At 35.3% G+C, this 17,489-nt stretch overlaps 2 protein-coding genes across 2 annotated transcripts in view; one reads left to right on the forward strand and one right to left on the reverse strand.

Annotated features, from left to right (window-relative positions):
• The window catches only part of LOC131429205 (uncharacterized), a 443,882-nt gene that overhangs the window by 283,586 nt on the left and 142,807 nt on the right, over nt 1-17,489 (reverse strand). The window lies entirely within an intron of this gene.
• Nucleotides 1-17,489, forward strand: part of LOC131429711 (uncharacterized) — a 128,957-nt gene that overhangs the window by 30,448 nt on the left and 81,020 nt on the right. Inside the window, exon 8 of the mRNA XM_058594024.1 lies at nt 9,959-10,092. Coding sequence (XP_058450007.1) covers nt 9,959-10,092 — 134 coding nt within the window. The remainder of the gene's footprint in view (nt 1-9,958; nt 10,093-17,489) is intronic.

The raw sequence follows: 17,489 nt of genomic DNA on the forward strand, positions 1-17,489 counted from the left end.
CGATTTTTCATTTGATTGTTTCTGCTGCAGTTTCGACAGCGTGTACAGCACATTTGCAGCTTCAGGATTGCTTCGTTATGGCAAAAAAAGAAAACACGGAACGACAGAAATAAATTTGTTGAAATTCAAAATTTACTTTGCTGATAAAAACTCTTGTTTTTAGAGAATGTGTTTAGTTGTCGAATATCCTGGACACAAATCAGCAAAATTTCAATCTAACATGAAATTCTCATTGCCAACTAATTTTGAGATTAAAATAAAAAAAAATTGACTATCTATTTGTCACCATCACTGCTGAAAGACAGCACAATGAAAACAAAAATGAACACTTTTGAAAAATCATTAATTTTTTTCCTGTATTTTCTTAAAGTAAAACATTTCAAGAATATTCTGAGAAATTTTCAAGCCTATCGGAACCAAACTCATCAAGTTATGGGCCTTTATCTTTGCTTATCTCATACTGCGAGGAAGTAAGAGCTCGGCACACAGGCCCAATACTATTGCTTAGATTGACTAAAAAACTTGACAAAACATTCTTGAAATGTTTCATTACAATAAATTATAGAAGAAAAATTTGATTTTTTTGAAAATATTAGACCCATTAGCAATAAATTGTTTCCATTGATTTTATAGACAAAAAACTTAAAGCGCGTTTCTTTCGAAAGCAGGTTTTTAAAGTCCGTGTCCATCATCATTCAAAAACTACTGCACCAATTTTGTTCGAATTTTGCACACGCTTTCTACATATAAAAAATCAGACCCCAAAGTTTTCCTTTTCGTTGTTTGTTACTTTGGAGAGGTTTTATAGCTTCAAAATGGCGGATTTTTTCGTGAAAAATTGTAGTTTTCACTTTGAACAACCACCAAAAATTAAAAAAACTAAAAAAAAATCAAACAGAAACGTTGGGGTCTAGAAAAACTTCGACTCTAACTATGCTGCTTTGATTTGTTCACTTCTGATCTGCGCTGAGATACAGTGGACACCGCAAATCATGATTTTGAAGAAGCGTCCTCAAAACACCTCTTCAACGACTTATTTATCAATATTTTTCCACGAAAAAATTACAAAATGTTGTTCGAATGATTATTTTTATCCTGCAAAACATTTGGATTTATTTTGTTGAACGATAATTCTAAAAAAAATCGCAAAAATGATGATTTTTTTCACCATCAGATTAAAAGAACAGTCGTAAATGTTGCAGGTATGGAGCACATCTTTGTTAATGTGTTTCGGTGGATCGGTGTTTTTTCTAACATATTCTGTGTAAAGGCTTCCAAAAATGTTCAATGATTTGTTTAAATATATTCAACAAAGATATGAAATGCAACGATTATCCTGTTCTGAAGATTTTACGAAAAAAATCCTCAAAAAGCGTTTTAAAATACGGCTGTCACGCATACTGATACCCTTAAGTGACCTTCAAAATTTATGAATTGCTTTCTAAGCAGCCCGGTTTCAACAATTATCCACACTTGTCAGTTAACTTGGCACAACTGAGCTAACTTCGAAGCAGCTCCTTAAAGGCTAAGGCCAGTTCGTTTTAGGGCGTTTTAGAGGGCTATTTTCACGCTTCAAATCTGATTTTCTCAGAAACGGTGACGAATATAAAAAAAACCTGTTTTAATCCACCTAGTGGTGTAATGATGCCTATCTCATGTATATAATATTGTGGTATTCTATTCAAAAATTTTCTCTTCGATTTTTAAAAGAAACCAAGAGATTGTTTGTGCATAACATACAGAATAAAACAGTGCTTTGATTGCGTAGGTCATCCTAAAGAAAACGAAGTGGGTTCACTATTATATGCACTTCCGGCACCGGAACCCGAGAACCGGTATAATCAAAGTCGGTTCGTACGGCCACCAACTAACATGTCATACAAACTCTACTAGTACGCACTCTAAATTACGATTTAAATGTTTGTTGCATCCGAAAATATGCAGTAATTTTTGGTAGGACATTAGACCTTCCAATTGACCCTAAGATTGGGAATAACGGTTTGGAGTTCAGTTTATAATTTTTTTACGGTTTTTGTTCCGCCAGTTTAGGTGACGGAGTACAATATTGAACACACTTTACCCTATAACTCCGGAACCGGAAGTCAGATCCTTATAAAATTCAGCAATTTCGTATGGGACCGTAAGACCTTTGATTTGCATCTAAGTTTGTGTAAATCGGTCAAAACCATCGCTGAGAAAAGTGAGTGAGATTCATTTTGGTACATATGACCACTATTTCCGGCACTTCCGGAACCGGATACCGGAAACCAGAAAAGCCGGAATCGGTTTGGTTAGTTGCCTACTGATAATGACTATCGATTTGTGTAGTTTTGAGACCAGTTTAGACAATTTTTTACGTTTTTTGTTTCGCCAGTTTAAGTGACGTTGTACAATACGTAACACACTTTACCCTATAACTCCGGAACCGGAAGTCGGATCCGGATGAAATTCAGGAATTCCGTTTGGGACCACGAGACCTTTCATTTGAATCTAAGTTTGTTAAAATCGGTTCAGCCATCTCCGAGAAAACCTAGTGAGATTATTTGACACATACACACACACGGACATTGATCAGCTCGATGAACTGAGTCGAATGGTATATGATACAATTTTCACTAGTCGGTTTTTCAAGTGATTGCATATCCTTTCTATATGAGAAAGGCAAAAAAACAACTAACAATCTCTTAGAAATTTATTTTCGATCATTCTGTGATACTTTCAGAATGATTCATTGTCTTTAGCGGTCGGGAAAGTCTTTTTTCTGAAAGAAGAATTGCATAGCTGAAAGCGGCAACTTTCAACTTGTTCATTGAATATCTCGCTTCCACAATCATGGATCAAAAATCTATCCTGACAATGTCTAGATAATTTAATTTAGATGCGATTAGTGCATAAAAACATATATGTAGTCGCGATATAAATAAAGTGAATGTTATTTTTGTGAAGATAAGTCGATTTCTATGGTGGCACTATTTTAATTCCTCGGTAACGTAACGAAACATGAGGGAGAAATGAAATTGGCTCAAAAAGGCTGCCAAACAAGTGGTAGCTTTCTTGGATTTTTTGTGATGTAGTCAAACTTGTAACCGAAAATATCAAAAATTTTTGGCAAGCCGTCCACATCGAGAGTCATTTTACACATTTGCGAGAGAGCAGGGAGAGAAATGTAATACACACAGCGAGCCACGTGGTTTTACGCGACGTACTGGTCTCAGCCCTTAAGGTGAAATGTGGCGAAATGCGAGCGTCGTTTTCGCCGATTTTCGAATTACAAACAACGCTTAAGTTTTCGAAATTAAATTTATCACAACTAAGTACTACAAGAATTTTCAAATTTTGCATTGCTGAGCCGTAATTGGTTTTTGAAATATATAAACGGATACTGTTCTGTTCCACGGGGATGGTTTTTAGAACTGAAAAATAGTGTTTGTGGCAAAATTTCACAAAAAATCTGAAAATGCAACTCAAAATTAGTTGGTGGTGTGAGAAATGCTTGGTGGGTTCTGTTGCGTTATATCGTGAGCAAAAATACATATCAAACAAAGATACGAATTTATGCAGCATTGGGTTTTGTGTTAAAATTACAACGAGTTGAAAAGGGCATTGTAAGAAATGATTCATTTTTTAAGTAACAGTCGTTTATAATGCATTGATGATACTGAAGCAATAATGCTTTGTTGTGTAATATCATATAATAGGTAATGCTTCAGATTGTAGCAATTCATTATAGCAAAACTAAAAATTCAACCTAGACAGGCTACTGAATGAAATGAATACAACCCAAGTAGTATCATTCATTTACAACATTTAAAAATAAAACACATATATATATATATATATATATATATATATATATATATATATATATATATATATATATATATATATATATATATATATATATATATATATATATATATATCTTGCTGCTAGAACCAAATTCAAATATAGATACGTTTATGGAAAATGTATCATTATCATCAGAACATAATTTATTTGGTACAATTGTTTTCGTTGTCTAGCACAATGCTTGTATATAAAGTGGTTTTATGGAATAATTTTGATAAAAGTCTATAGTGGTAATGTAATGTAAGTATAATTTTTTTCAAAATGTCCTTGTTCAACATATTTAAAAAATTGATTTTATATTCGTTTTCGTCTGATTCGCATAAGCTACGAAAATTTGTGTGTCCATGTTACGAACTCATCGGTAAATAATTTATGACGCACTTCTTATTTCAACAGTGTTTTAATCGATAATGAAATTCGACCGTTCGCTATCATGCGTGTCAAGTGAATACTTTTACGTAAACTTCATCTCATTGGCGGAAAGGGCCAAAACACTAAAACCTCAATTTACGCGAACTTGATTTACGCGAATTTAATTTTCGCGATTTTTATTTGAAATAACACGATTTTTTATTTAATTTACGCGATGATCGCGTGAAAAAAGGTTTTTGCATAACGATGGAAATTTCTATTTATATACATATACAAAACAACCTAACATGCTTCAGGGAATTGAATATTGTGAAATGTACAATAATGAATTGTTTTGTTTTAAAATATCTTAATAAGATCGTGGGTATCCAAGAATTATCTGGAAAGCAAATAGTGTACATAATAACTTTTTTATGACTTTTGAGAGCGGTATGTACTCGTACTATTATTTACAGAAAATTGACATACTGTGACAAATCTGTAGAAGAACTTGCACATTAAAAAACCTCCACGGAAAAGGCCTTGAGGTCTACCAACATAACCGATGGTCCATCCAAAAACTACCTGAAGTTCAGGCCTTAAAATCTACTAGTGTAACAAAGTTCATTATCGAACTTATCGTTCTCGGTCCATATTCGTGATGCCACATGCGATGAATAGGAAAATTGTAATTGATCTAGGCCATCCAAAAACTACATATCTGGAGTTGTAGCTCTACTCGAAAATCATGTGAGTCAATTATAAATACTCTTAGTTCTAGTGTAATCGCAATCATTAACAATAAAAATTGAATTAGGATTGTGTTTTCAACGTGTGTAATATATAAAATTTCTTTACTAATCAACAGAATTTGTTTCACAAGCAATCAAAACTTGTGGTAAGTTGACTGCGCTTAATCACTGTAAATGTTCCTGCTTATTTGTGTCGGTTTTGCTTGTTATGCTTTGTGCGACGATTCGTTCAACTCTAGCGGTTGAGATTTTGAGCGCATTTTTTGGGACTACATTCCACCTACGGAACTTCTTCTGTATTTTTAAGTTTCCAAAAGTTCCACGCGTATTTTTAGGCAGCGAGAAAATTTACGTAAACTTTTTCCTGCACTTTCTACTTGTCAAAAGCTGTACGAATATATATATTCAAGTAGCAAAAAGTGATTTTTCTCAGATACTGTGGAAGTTGGGTATTGTAATGTTTTTGTAAAAACATTAACGTATTGTTTGCGTGCTCTCGTATGCACCGAATTTTATGATTTTACAAATTTTGGGTTCTACAAATACTCGATCCGAATAAGACAACGACTAGCTTAGGTCAGGTCCAGAAAAAAAATTGGCGAGTTTGGATTTTTAATGAAAATTATTTTCGGTTTCGGAATACTAAAGATGGTTGGGTAAGCAATTTTTAAAACTCGAACCCGACCTGTACCTGATCGAAATAAAAAAAAATTGGCTCATACCTGACCCGCACCCGATAATAAACATTTAATTTTTACCCGTACCCGACCCGAACCCGAAAAAAATTCGAGTATTCGAGTACGACTACCCAAAACCCGACCAAATTTTTTAACCTGAACCCGACTCATATCCATGAAAAATGGCAAACCCGACCCGAACCCGAACTAGAGGCTGACTAATACCCGTCGGGTTCGGGTCGGGTTTCGGGTACAAATATCCGAAACCAGAACATCTCTAATGAAACTTATTTCTGTTTTAGACGACACTTTTTGTTTGTTTTAGTATTCCGTTTGTCGCTGTGTAAAACTAACGGTAAAGGTAAAGGTAAAGGTAAAGGTAAAGGTAAAGGTAAAGGTAAAGGTAAAGGTAAAGGTAAAGGTAAAGGTAAAGGTAAAGGTAAAGGTAAAGGTAAAGGTAAAGGTAAAGGTAAAGGTAAAGGTAAAGGTAAAGGTAAAGGTAAAGGTAAAGGTAAAGGTAAAGGTAAAGGTAAAGGTAAAGGTAAAGGTAAAGGTAAAGGTAAAGGTAAAGGTAAAGGTAAAGGTAAAGGTAAAGGTAAAGGTAAAGGTAAAGGTAAAGGTAAAGGTAAAGGTAAAGGTAAAGGTAAAGGTAAAGGTAAAGGTAAAGGTAAAGGTAAAGGTAAAGGTAAAGGTAAAGGTAAAGGTAAAGGTAAAGGTAAAGGTAAAGGTAAAGGTAAAGGTAAAGGTAAAGGTAAAGGTAAAGGTAAAGGTAAAGGTAAAGGTAAAGGTAAAGGTAAAGGTAAAGGTAAAGGTAAAGGTAAAGGTAAAGGTAAAGGTAAAGGTAAAGGTAAAGGTAAAGGTAAAGGTAAAGGTAAAGGTAAAGGTAAAGGTAAAGGTAAAGGTAAAGGTAAAGGTAAAGGTAAAGGTAAAGGTAAAGGTAAAGGTAAAGGTAAAGGTAAAGGTAAAGGTAAAGGTAAAGGTAAAGGTAAAGGTAAAGGTAAAGGTAAAGGTAAAGGTAAAGGTAAAGGTAAAGGTAAAGGTAAAGGTAAAGGTAAAGGTAAAGGTAAAGGTAAAGGTAAAGGTAAAGGTAAAGGTAAAGGTAAAGGTAAAGGTAAAGGTAAAGGTAAAGGTAAAGGTAAAGGTAAAGGTAAAGGTAAAGGTAAAGGTAAAGGTAAAGGTAAAGGTAAAGGTAAAGGTAAAGGTAAAGGTAAAGGTAAAGGTAAAGGTAAAGGTAAAGGTAAAGGTAAAGGTAAAGGTAAAGGTAAAGGTAAAGGTAAAGGTAAAGGTAAAGGTAAAGGTAAAGGTAAAGGTAAAGGTAAAGGTAAAGGTAAAGGTAAAGGTAAAGGTAAAGGTAAAGGTAAAGGTAAAGGTAAAGGTAAAGGTAAAGGTAAAGGTAAAGGTAAAGGTAAAGGTAAAGGTAAAGGTAAAGGTAAAGGTAAAGGTAAAGGTAAAGGTAAAGGTAAAGGTAAAGGTAAAGGTAAAGGTAAAGGTAAAGGTAAAGGTAAAGGTAAAGGTAAAGGTAAAGGTAAAGGTAAAGGTAAAGGTAAAGGTAAAGGTAAAGGTAAAGGTAAAGGTAAAGGTAAAGGTAAAGGTAAAGGTAAAGGTAAAGGTAAAGGTAAAGGTAAAGGTAAAGGTAAAGGTAAAGGTAAAGGTAAAGGTAAAGGTAAAGGTAAAGGTAAAGGTAAAGGTAAAGGTAAAGGTAAAGGTAAAGGTAAAGGTAAAGGTAAAGGTAAAGGTAAAGGTAAAGGTAAAGGTAAAGGTAAAGGTAAAGGTAAAGGTAAAGGTAAAGGTAAAGGTAAAGGTAAAGGTAAAGGTAAAGGTAAAGGTAAAGGTAAAGGTAAAGGTAAAGGTAAAGGTAAAGGTAAAGGTAAAGGTAAAGGTAAAGGTAAAGGTAAAGGTAAAGGTAAAGGTAAAGGTAAAGGTAAAGGTAAAGGTAAAGGTAAAGGTAAAGGTAAAGGTAAAGGTAAAGGTAAAGGTAAAGGTAAAGGTAAAGGTAAAGGTAAAGGTAAAGGTAAAGGTAAAGGTAAAGGTAAAGGTAAAGGTAAAGGTAAAGGTAAAGGTAAAGGTAAAGGTAAAGGTAAAGGTAAAGGTAAAGGTAAAGGTAAAGGTAAAGGTAAAGGTAAAGGTAAAGGTAAAGGTAAAGGTAAAGGTAAAGGTAAAGGTAAAGGTAAAGGTAAAGGTAAAGGTAAAGGTAAAGGTAAAGGTAAAGGTAAAGGTAAAGGTAAAGGTAAAGGTAAAGGTAAAGGTAAAGGTAAAGGTAAAGGTAAAGGTAAAGGTAAAGGTAAAGGTAAAGGTAAAGGTAAAGGTAAAGGTAAAGGTAAAGGTAAAGGTAAAGGTAAAGGTAAAGGTAAAGGTAAAGGTAAAGGTAAAGGTAAAGGTAAAGGTAAAGGTAAAGGTAAAGGTAAAGGTAAAGGTAAAGGTAAAGGTGAAGGTAAAGGTAAAGGTAAAGGTAAAGGTAAAGGTAAAGGTAAAGGTAAAGGTAAAGGTAAAGGTAAAGGTAAAGGTAAAGGTAAAGGTAAAGGTAAAGGTAAAGGTAAAGGTAAAGGTAAAGGTAAAGGTAAAGGTAAAGGTAAAGGTAAAGGTAAAGGTAAAGGTAAAGGTAAAGGTAAAGGTAAAGGTAAAGGTAAAGGTAAAGGTAAAGGTAAAGGTAAAGGTAAAGGTAAAGGTAAAGGTAAAGGTAAAGATAATGGTAAATTTATAGGCAAAGATAGCATTACAATAATGGGTGATTTAGAAAATTCAATTTTGTTTCACTTATAAATATTCCCAGAAATTTTGATTTGGAAAGAAATTTGCAATGGGAAACTCTAAACCAAACTCTTAATCATCAACAGAGCAAAGGAAAACTGCATAATTAAGATTGTTTGTAGAAATGTTTAACGCCTTTCATTAAGGCTAACGAAAAGTTGATTTGACTAGATGCGACAAACGATAACTAGGTCGATTTCGTCCACAAGAATATCAATGTTAGCAAAAAAAATATGGGGCAGTTAGCAAGCGAAAATTAAAGAATATTGATAAAACGAATAAATTTCGATATATGTTCAGTTTAATATATGACAAAATTTCGATGAATGTTGTTATGTTCTTATGATCGCTTTCATTTCGATTTTATTGCAATTTTCCTATGTTTCCTCACTTTACATATCATGGATGGCTCCAAACAACGTTTGATCTTGAGCAGACGAATGGAAACAAAATAAATCGTCTCATTAGCAACAACAGAATGCGAGATAATCATGAAATACACAGTTGCACATCCATTGGTCGTGTTTTACGTTGTTACTTGATTTTTTGAGTCAGCGAGATATTGCTTTGCATCTCTCGAGCAAGTTTCCTGTTACTGCACATTTTAGCTCATTTGGTCAGCAACGAAGCGACCGTAGAGGCGAACTACTTTGGCTTAGCTCATTAATATTTCCATTTGAAGGTCATCTGCAAGTGCTGTGTCATTACTTTCAATCCACAAGTCAGTTTACACTGCTGCAGAGCCATCCCGGGATTTGTTTGATCTTCTACCGAAACCAAGCAACACTGGTGAAAAGTTTGCAAAATTAATCGTAACCAGTAAAGGGGGGAGGGGGGGGAACGAGAAAGGAGCAACAGCCGCGGCAGCCGCTGATGTTTTACGCAAAGCAAAAAGGTTATCCTCATTAATTTTACAAAAACTTTTTGGCGTTGCGGAAAGTTTATATTTGTGGCAACATTTCAGGCGGCAGCCACACCGCGGTGTTTATTGGCTTGGAAAAGCTTGTCCGACCAACCTGTTTTCGAGTTCAATTAGACGGTAAAACATGTTGAGTGGTAAATCATTGTCCCATGATGTTGTGCACCGAGTTCGGTCGGATTTTGTTCTTGTCAATTAGTAGTATTAGTTTGCATTAAAATAGTGACTTGAAACATGTGTCAGCTCTACGATGACGACAAGGTATAAGTGACTGAAATCGTTAGTACTTTCGACTAACTAAAACCTTAAGATGCTGCATTTACCGAACAGACGAAAGTCTCTTCCACTGCTCGGATAGAGTCGAATTAATATCGCTCGATGGAATTCTGATCTGGCTTAGCAAGTTATTAACCGTCACAACACGACATACATTTTTGAAATTGCCAAAAATACCACCCCTGTTTGATGTTGACCCCGGTCTGCTGTGGGATATAGATTTGGTAGACGGTTGCCAAGGGCACTCGGTTTTTCTTTTTCTTTCCAAAAGCTAATGGGATGCCATCCTCCGTTGAGTTTTATGTGACCCATCCAGTCACCGTTTATGCGTCTGATCTGTCATTAAATGCGTATTTTCTTTGTGCTGTTCATTACTTTATTTCCAGAAAGTGGGCTTCATCTCGTTGGGCCTCGGGATGTTCATCTCTATTGTGTTTGGATTCATTTTTGGTTTGATCCTGGGTACGACCGAGATGCCGTGGGGATTCGGCGACTTTCCAACCGAGGAGATGAAAGGACGGTAAGTATCTGGTTGATTTATTGCACGGCACGTTTTAAGGATCATTGATTTTCAATGGTAACACCGGTTGAGATTCACTGGAATCGGCAACTCCCGCGAATCGTGGCTTCCAAGCCCAGCATAGACTAGATGAAATGAGAAAATTCCGAACGTTCCTCTGTGCCGCCAGTAAATTGCGTAATTATTGTATTGTTAAATTTCTTGAGCAAACACCGGCTTACCGGTTAGACCAAGCGATAAGTTGTCAGCATCCATCAGGTTGAGGGATATGAATTAAAATTAATTAAAAGAAAATACGTGAGCTTATGCATATTCAACGGTGGAAGGAAAATATGAAAGTGGCGCCAACAACGCTAACGAAATTGTCCTAGATTATTCCTCTGTCGCTGGTTGTACGTTTTGCATCAGCAAAACTCATTATGCTTTTTATGCATTTGTAATTTTTTCTTCGGAAATCAGCCGGTGTCAAAAAGCTAGCGGAAAGTGACTTAGGTATAATAGAAACTTAACACCATTTAGTTTACAAAGACAAAGGCTTGAACGCGAGAAGCGTTTGAACCAAGCGTATAAAAATGGGAATTGAATAAGGACCACCGTCCTGCACATTCAACAATTGTTCAACATTTAAAGAGTAGGTGCTAAAATTTTAAAAGTAGAAAGTTTTGGTAAAGACATCGACGGATGAATTTTAGGTAACCAAACGATTGTTCTGTACATACTTTCAAGTTTCTTAGAGAGCACTCGTAACTTCTGTGATACTTTCAAGTAGTCAAAAGTTTCAAGCAGTAAAATAAGTTTGACCTTATTGTGAATTCGAAAGTAATTTTTTCGAGATACTGAGTAATTTTTTGATATCTTGAAGTTTTTTGTATAATCGGCCAGTGAATATTTCTGTAAGGCCGACGTTAAAATCTAAGACAGGCTACGATTCAATAAAATTCACAGAGACAAATTAAATGGTTCGTCAATAAAATTAGGAACTACCATATTAAAGTAACCATAATTGAAATGTTGTATTTGTATTACCCTGAGTTCTGAACAAGCTACAGTGAGTTCGAGTATGATTATGTAAGCTTGTAGGCTGTTTGTATATGTGTCAGTGATTGACCGGCTGCGAGAGAAGCTACAGTGAGTTCGAGTATGATTATGTAAGCTTGTAGGCTGTTTGTATATGTGTCAGTGATTGACCGGCTGCGAGAGAGTCAAGCTCTTTAAGGAGCAAGACTCTTTGCAAGCGTATGAGTAATGCCAACAATGTGTGCGTAAAAACAAATGCCGGCGCTTCTTTTCCTGATTTTACTCAATAAATCTTCCATATAGTTGAAAAATAAACCAATCGGTCCATACTGCTTAAAACTGCAATTCAGGAAAAGCGAAAATCTTAGTCTAAAACTCTGCCATTTTCCTTAAAACTGCTCGAGAAAAATTATTTCAGTTTCAGCTTACTTCCCCTGACACATTTGATTAGCAACAAACACATTCCTATATGAATTTCCTCTTGCAGAAATTATTGTGATATAAAGATTTACGTACTTTCTATTAGTAATCCGGCAAAAAAGGAACCTTGAATTTAACACGCGAAAGGCAATGGATATGGAATGTTGTCGTAAAACTATTTATTTTTTCGGCAAACTGCATTTGTAACAGAAAATATTTAGTTTTGTTTATTTTGTGTAGCGCAATCTAATACAAATCCATTGGAGCAGTGTTGCTAACTTTTTTACTAGGGAATTAAGATCTACATTCATAGAATGTAAGCAATTTTCCATCAAACGTTGGTGAAAAATTGATCAAAACTGGTATTTTATCCAAGATGTCAGGTTTAACATTCATTTGAGAATAAATTATTGTGAAAAAAGATTGTTTGAATTTCAATCCTGCAATCCACTTTGATAAACTCGATGCACTGCATATATGAATACACAGATCTATGGCATACGTACCAAATATAATGTATGTAATACACAAATTACTAATATATAATTGAGCCGAATTTACAATTAAAACCTTTTAATGGTAAGAAAGGCCAGTAAGGATAAAAATTACAAGGGTTTGTTCGAACTGTTGACGTAGGACTACTCAACTAATATCAAAATGTTAAGGGATGTTTTTTTTTGCAAAAAATTGCGGTATTCTTCCGTTACAAAAGGTGGAGTGCCGATTGGTTAGTAATTCACGTGTGTTTGTTTGTATATATTGAACTAAAAATTTGAATTCCTATGGGGAAATAAAGAAAAACTATTCAGAAAATGAGAATATATCATTTAATTATTATTTAATCTGGTTTTAATTAATTTTTACCTTTTTTTATATATATTAAAAATAGGTATAGAATAAACTCAAACTTTAAAAAAAATTCCGAGGCCCGGAGGGCCTATTGTCATATTCCAATCGATTCAGTTCGACGAACTGAATAAATATCCGTGTGTGAGTGTGAGTAGGAGTTTTGAGCGCTGTATGACAAAGCAATGCTTGGGAGCAACGTGAAACACGATTTTTTATACTGTTACATACAATTGTTTCTAAGTACCAAAAAGAATGTGTACATCATCCTTTTTCATGACAATTTGCCTCGGATCGATTTTAGCACGGTTCGTTTTTGGCAACATAATCGTTCGAATATGGCACATGTAAACCAGATGATGGCAGCATTTTCGAGTTGAAAGCAATTCCATAATTATATTGATTGCAACTACTTACAGCAATAAATGCTGGAAGAACATAATAGCCATATACCATACGACTCAATTCGTCGAGATCAGCAAATGCGTGTGTGACAAATAATTTCACTCAATTTTCTCGGAGATGGCTAAACCGTTCTCTACAAACTCAGATTCATATGAAAAGTAGTATACTCCCAAACAAGGTTCCTGAATTACGTTTGGATCCGACTTCTGATTGCGGAGCCACAGGATGATTTGGTCGATTACCAAATAAATTTATTTCAGTTTAAGCGGTATTCGATTTTGGATTTGAAATGTACCCCCAAATTTTAATTCGCACTACAATTTCTCAAAGATGTCTACAGACTCCACAGGTGAATTTAACTGATTTCGGCTACACCGATTTTAGAATTCCGGTTCCAGTATCGAATCGTTTCTCAAAGCTCAATCATTTTCTCAAAAAGGCCAAATCGTACTTCAAAAACAAAAATTCAAATGAAAGGACTTAAGGTCCCATACAAAATTGGTGAATTTTATCCGATTCTGAAATTACAGATGATGAGTTTTTAAAATTCATACCGATATAGAAGATGTAAATTGTTTGGCGTATTAATTTATGGTCATTCGAATCATTTTGGGTTATGCTAATTCCTGAATACCGGCTCTGGAAGTACCATAAATAATGACGAAAAACTCTAAAGTGGAACCTACTTCGACATCCCATGGAATGTTCAATCGATTGTCACACGTTAAGATTGAAATTCGATACGATTTGCAGTTTCGACATTACAGGGTAATGAGTGATTAAAATCTCAATTTGCCGTTTAAAGCGACGATAATTAAAATAATGTCATTAGAACTAAAACACCCAAGAATATCCATGCAAAAAACACATGCGGATTGATAAAAAAAGTATCATCTCACTGCTAGGTGGATTAATCACTTTTTTTTAAAATAAAATGCGTACTGAAAGATGTCCTGTTATTCTAAAGTTGATATTTTGTACTTTCTAAATATTTCTACAATATGTTCTGTTTATCGTCAAAATATACAAAGGATGAAATCAAAAAAATAAGAAAATTGATGAAATTTTCATTGGAATTGGTAGAACGATCAACATAATTTAATGTTTGAAGATGATTTCATGCAAATATTGGCCGCTGCTTCTCTCTAGATGGCACATGCACAAGGTCCAATTTTGACACACTCTCTCCAATATATCAACCGGTTTATCAAGAATAAATGCTTCAATATTCTCTTCCAGTTTGTGACCTCACAAGAAATAGTCCACAGACGTTGAATCATACGATGTAGGCGGTCAATTGAAGGGCTCAAAACGTGAGATAAACTGTTCACCGAAGACGGTTCTCAATTTGGTCATTGTTTCGCGTGCCGTGTGCGATGTGGTACTGTCTTGTTGAAACCACATGTCAGGCATGTCCAATTCTTATATTTTTAACAAAGTCACAGTAGCGTTTCGCACAATATCGCCTTTGAAGAAGTACGGCCCGATGATGTAACCGGCCCATAATCCACACCGAATAGTGACTTTTTTGAAATGCATTGGTAGCTCTTGCAATGCAATGTCTTCAATGGTTGGTCTTCACTTAAGATGCGGAAATTTTGCTAATTGATATATCCATTCAATCAGAAATGAGCTTCGACGCTGAACATAATTTTTCGGTAAAAAAGTTGTTTTGTTTGGAAAATGGAATTTTCCGTTGAAAAAGTCGCCTATGCTTGCTAGATCATCGGAAGGTGTTTGGCGCATAACGAGTTGCATAAGTGTTTGGCCGTCGAAGAAAGGAATACTAGATCGTTGAAAGAATCTTTTGGCACGCAACGAGTTGTTTTGTGTGAAGTTTTCACATGCATACTTGATTCATGTGATTCGTCATTCCGAGCCACGTGCTTAATTGGGTATCAACATTATTGCTTGCCAAATGATTTAATGATGGGACGCATATGAGTGTTCTAGCTATATCGTGAACAGGATCAAAAGTTCTGATTTTGTTTTCCAGAAGATGCATTGTGATTAATGTTGGCCATCGTAGGCGTGAGTTGAACAAATCACATTATAGAACGATTTTTGTACGAATTAAAGATAAGATTCTGCTGTTTAAATAATGAGATCAAACAAAGTGGTTTCCCGTGCATTTAGCATGCTGAAGTTCGTTCAATCGCATCGGGTAAATTCTGGTGGATTGAAAACCATTAGTTGTGAGATTTTATGCATTGACTCGAACGATAAGCTGAATACTGGAGCAATCACTCCTCATGTTCACTCCGCTATAACAGCAGAATTGCACGTTATTTTCATACAAAACTTTCTGATATAGATTTTCAGTACCGAACTCCACCATTCGTCCATTTATACAACTATTAAACGAATGCAGTGTTCATGTAAAAGTTAATGGACACAATATTTAAAGGAATGTTAACTTGAACTTTCGAATGTCCAAGAATTACTCATTTTATTTTTCGGTCTTTTAAAAATATCAAACTAACTAGAGATTGTGAGAGGAGATAGAATATGAAAAAAGCCATAGTACACAAGGAAGAGTAAGGATTTGAATAAAAAGTGCGGAGAAGTTCGACGTAACAAGGTTCATTTAAGTGAGCAAAAGGTTTCTCGCATCTAAACTTTTACCTTCTACCAGAGGAGTCGAACTAAGCGATGCAAATCATCCGAGTCACTGATATGTCAGTAATTTACTAAATAATTACTGACTGACCAGAAGTCATAAATCAAAAGTAAAAAAAAAAAGTTTTATCGCTAAATTGTTAACGAAAATTGTTCCTGTGATTGTCACGCCACGAACATTCATCAAACACGACTAAATAAAGCTTGCTTCAGATAGAATTGGAACAAAGACAATTGTCTGTATTTCAGTTATTTATTATTGAATTCAAGATCTTTTTTTATACAAATGTAGCGTTTTCTTTATACCTTTAAGAAAAAATACGAATAAAATTATTCGTCACGTTTTCGAAGGAATTCTCGATTTTTTCCTGTAACACGTCTCATTAGGCGACGCACACCATCTTCGTCCATCGTTTTAGCTATCTCATTCCACCAGGTCGTCATCTGATTGATGTCTTTGACAACCTTTCCCTTTGCCTTGAGTCTCCTCTTCATGATTGCCCAGTATTTCTCAATAGGGCAGAACTGGGAGCAGTTGGGTGGGTTAAGGTTTTTCGGAACAAACTGGACCCCTTTCTCTGCATACCATTCTTGAACGACTTTGCTGTAATGACAGCTTACCAAATCTGATCAAAACATTACAGGACGGTCGTGGGATCGAATGAACGGCAAAATTTTATTTTTTAGACACTCTTTTTGGTATAGTTCCGATGTCATTGTCTTATTTGTAACGACACTTTCGTTTTTTTTGTCCAAGCTGCAAATGCCCTGCCAAATCATAAATTTTCTTGCAAATTTGTCGGCAAAAACAAATTTAAATTTGGTAGGAACATCCCCCCGAGCCGTTGCCAAGTAAAATTTTTGACTTGGGATTTGCCCGAAGTCAGCCTTGACATAGGTTTCATCGTCCATCAGAAGACACCCGTCAAACTTGGTCAGCACCTGGTCATATAGTTTCCGAGCACGAATTTTGACCACTCTATTCTGTTTTATGGTCCGATTTGACTATTTGCTAGCTCGATACGACTTGATTCCTTCCCGGAGTCGAGTTCTCCTCACGGTACTATGGACAGCACCGAATTTCCTGGCCAAATCACGGTCCGACAGATTAGGATTCCTCTTAAGCGTTTTCAAAATCTTATCACGCAGTTTCCGGTCGACAGTTCCACTCCGACGATTGGCTTGAGGCTTCCGAAACGTCGTCAATGTTTCCTTATACCGTTTGATAACGCGCCATACGGTATTTCTGGGCAATTTCAGCTGTTTAACTAGCCTAGATGCAGACCACAATGAATTTTCCAAATAACTGTGCACAATTTTTCCCTTCTTTCGGTTTCCATGTTGATTGTTTACAATGTAGAGTCGATTGCGGAATGTAAGAAAACATACGTGAAGCTGACAAAATTCCCGACGCGTGGGCGCCAAGAACTTTCCAATCCGTCCACTAGGAGCGCCACAATATGAGCAAAAGTTTGTTCCAATTCTAAATGAAGCAAGCTTTAATATCACTATTGGCGAACTACATGTCGCGACTGCAGCTTTTGTGAATTTGCGGAATCAATTTAAAAAAGTTATTACATTTTAAATTGTATCTCATCTTGCTGCTGAATCAAGGAAAATTGGGACAGATATTGCCTAAAAATGTCAAATTTTGGAATGAAACTTTATGTAATTAAGAATGCAAATATTGAATCTGAATGCGTACTAGCTGACGGGATTTTTCATTTGCAACTTTGCAACATTTTGTTATGTATACACATACAGACACAGGCTCAACCATACACAGACGTTTGTTCAATTCGTCGAGCAAAATCGATTGGTATACGATACTCGGTTCTCCAGTTCATGGATTATTTTCATTTTTACAAAGTTTAATCAAACTCTATAGTTTACTTTTATGAATATAAATAACCTGGTTTTATCCACCTAGTGTGATTATGGATATGATTCATTATCTTTTATGTATCAAAACGGGATCAATCAAAATACTATAAGTTAGAAAAGTACGAGAGCCAGTTTTAAATTTTTTTGCAAAATACCATTTTGAAGATTTCGATATCATGGAATTCGGTTCGTTGAACCATCAAAAG

Source organism: Malaya genurostris, chromosome 2 (genome assembly GCF_030247185.1).
Source record: "Malaya genurostris strain Urasoe2022 chromosome 2, Malgen_1.1, whole genome shotgun sequence".
NCBI lineage: Eukaryota > Metazoa > Arthropoda > Insecta > Diptera > Culicidae > Malaya > Malaya genurostris.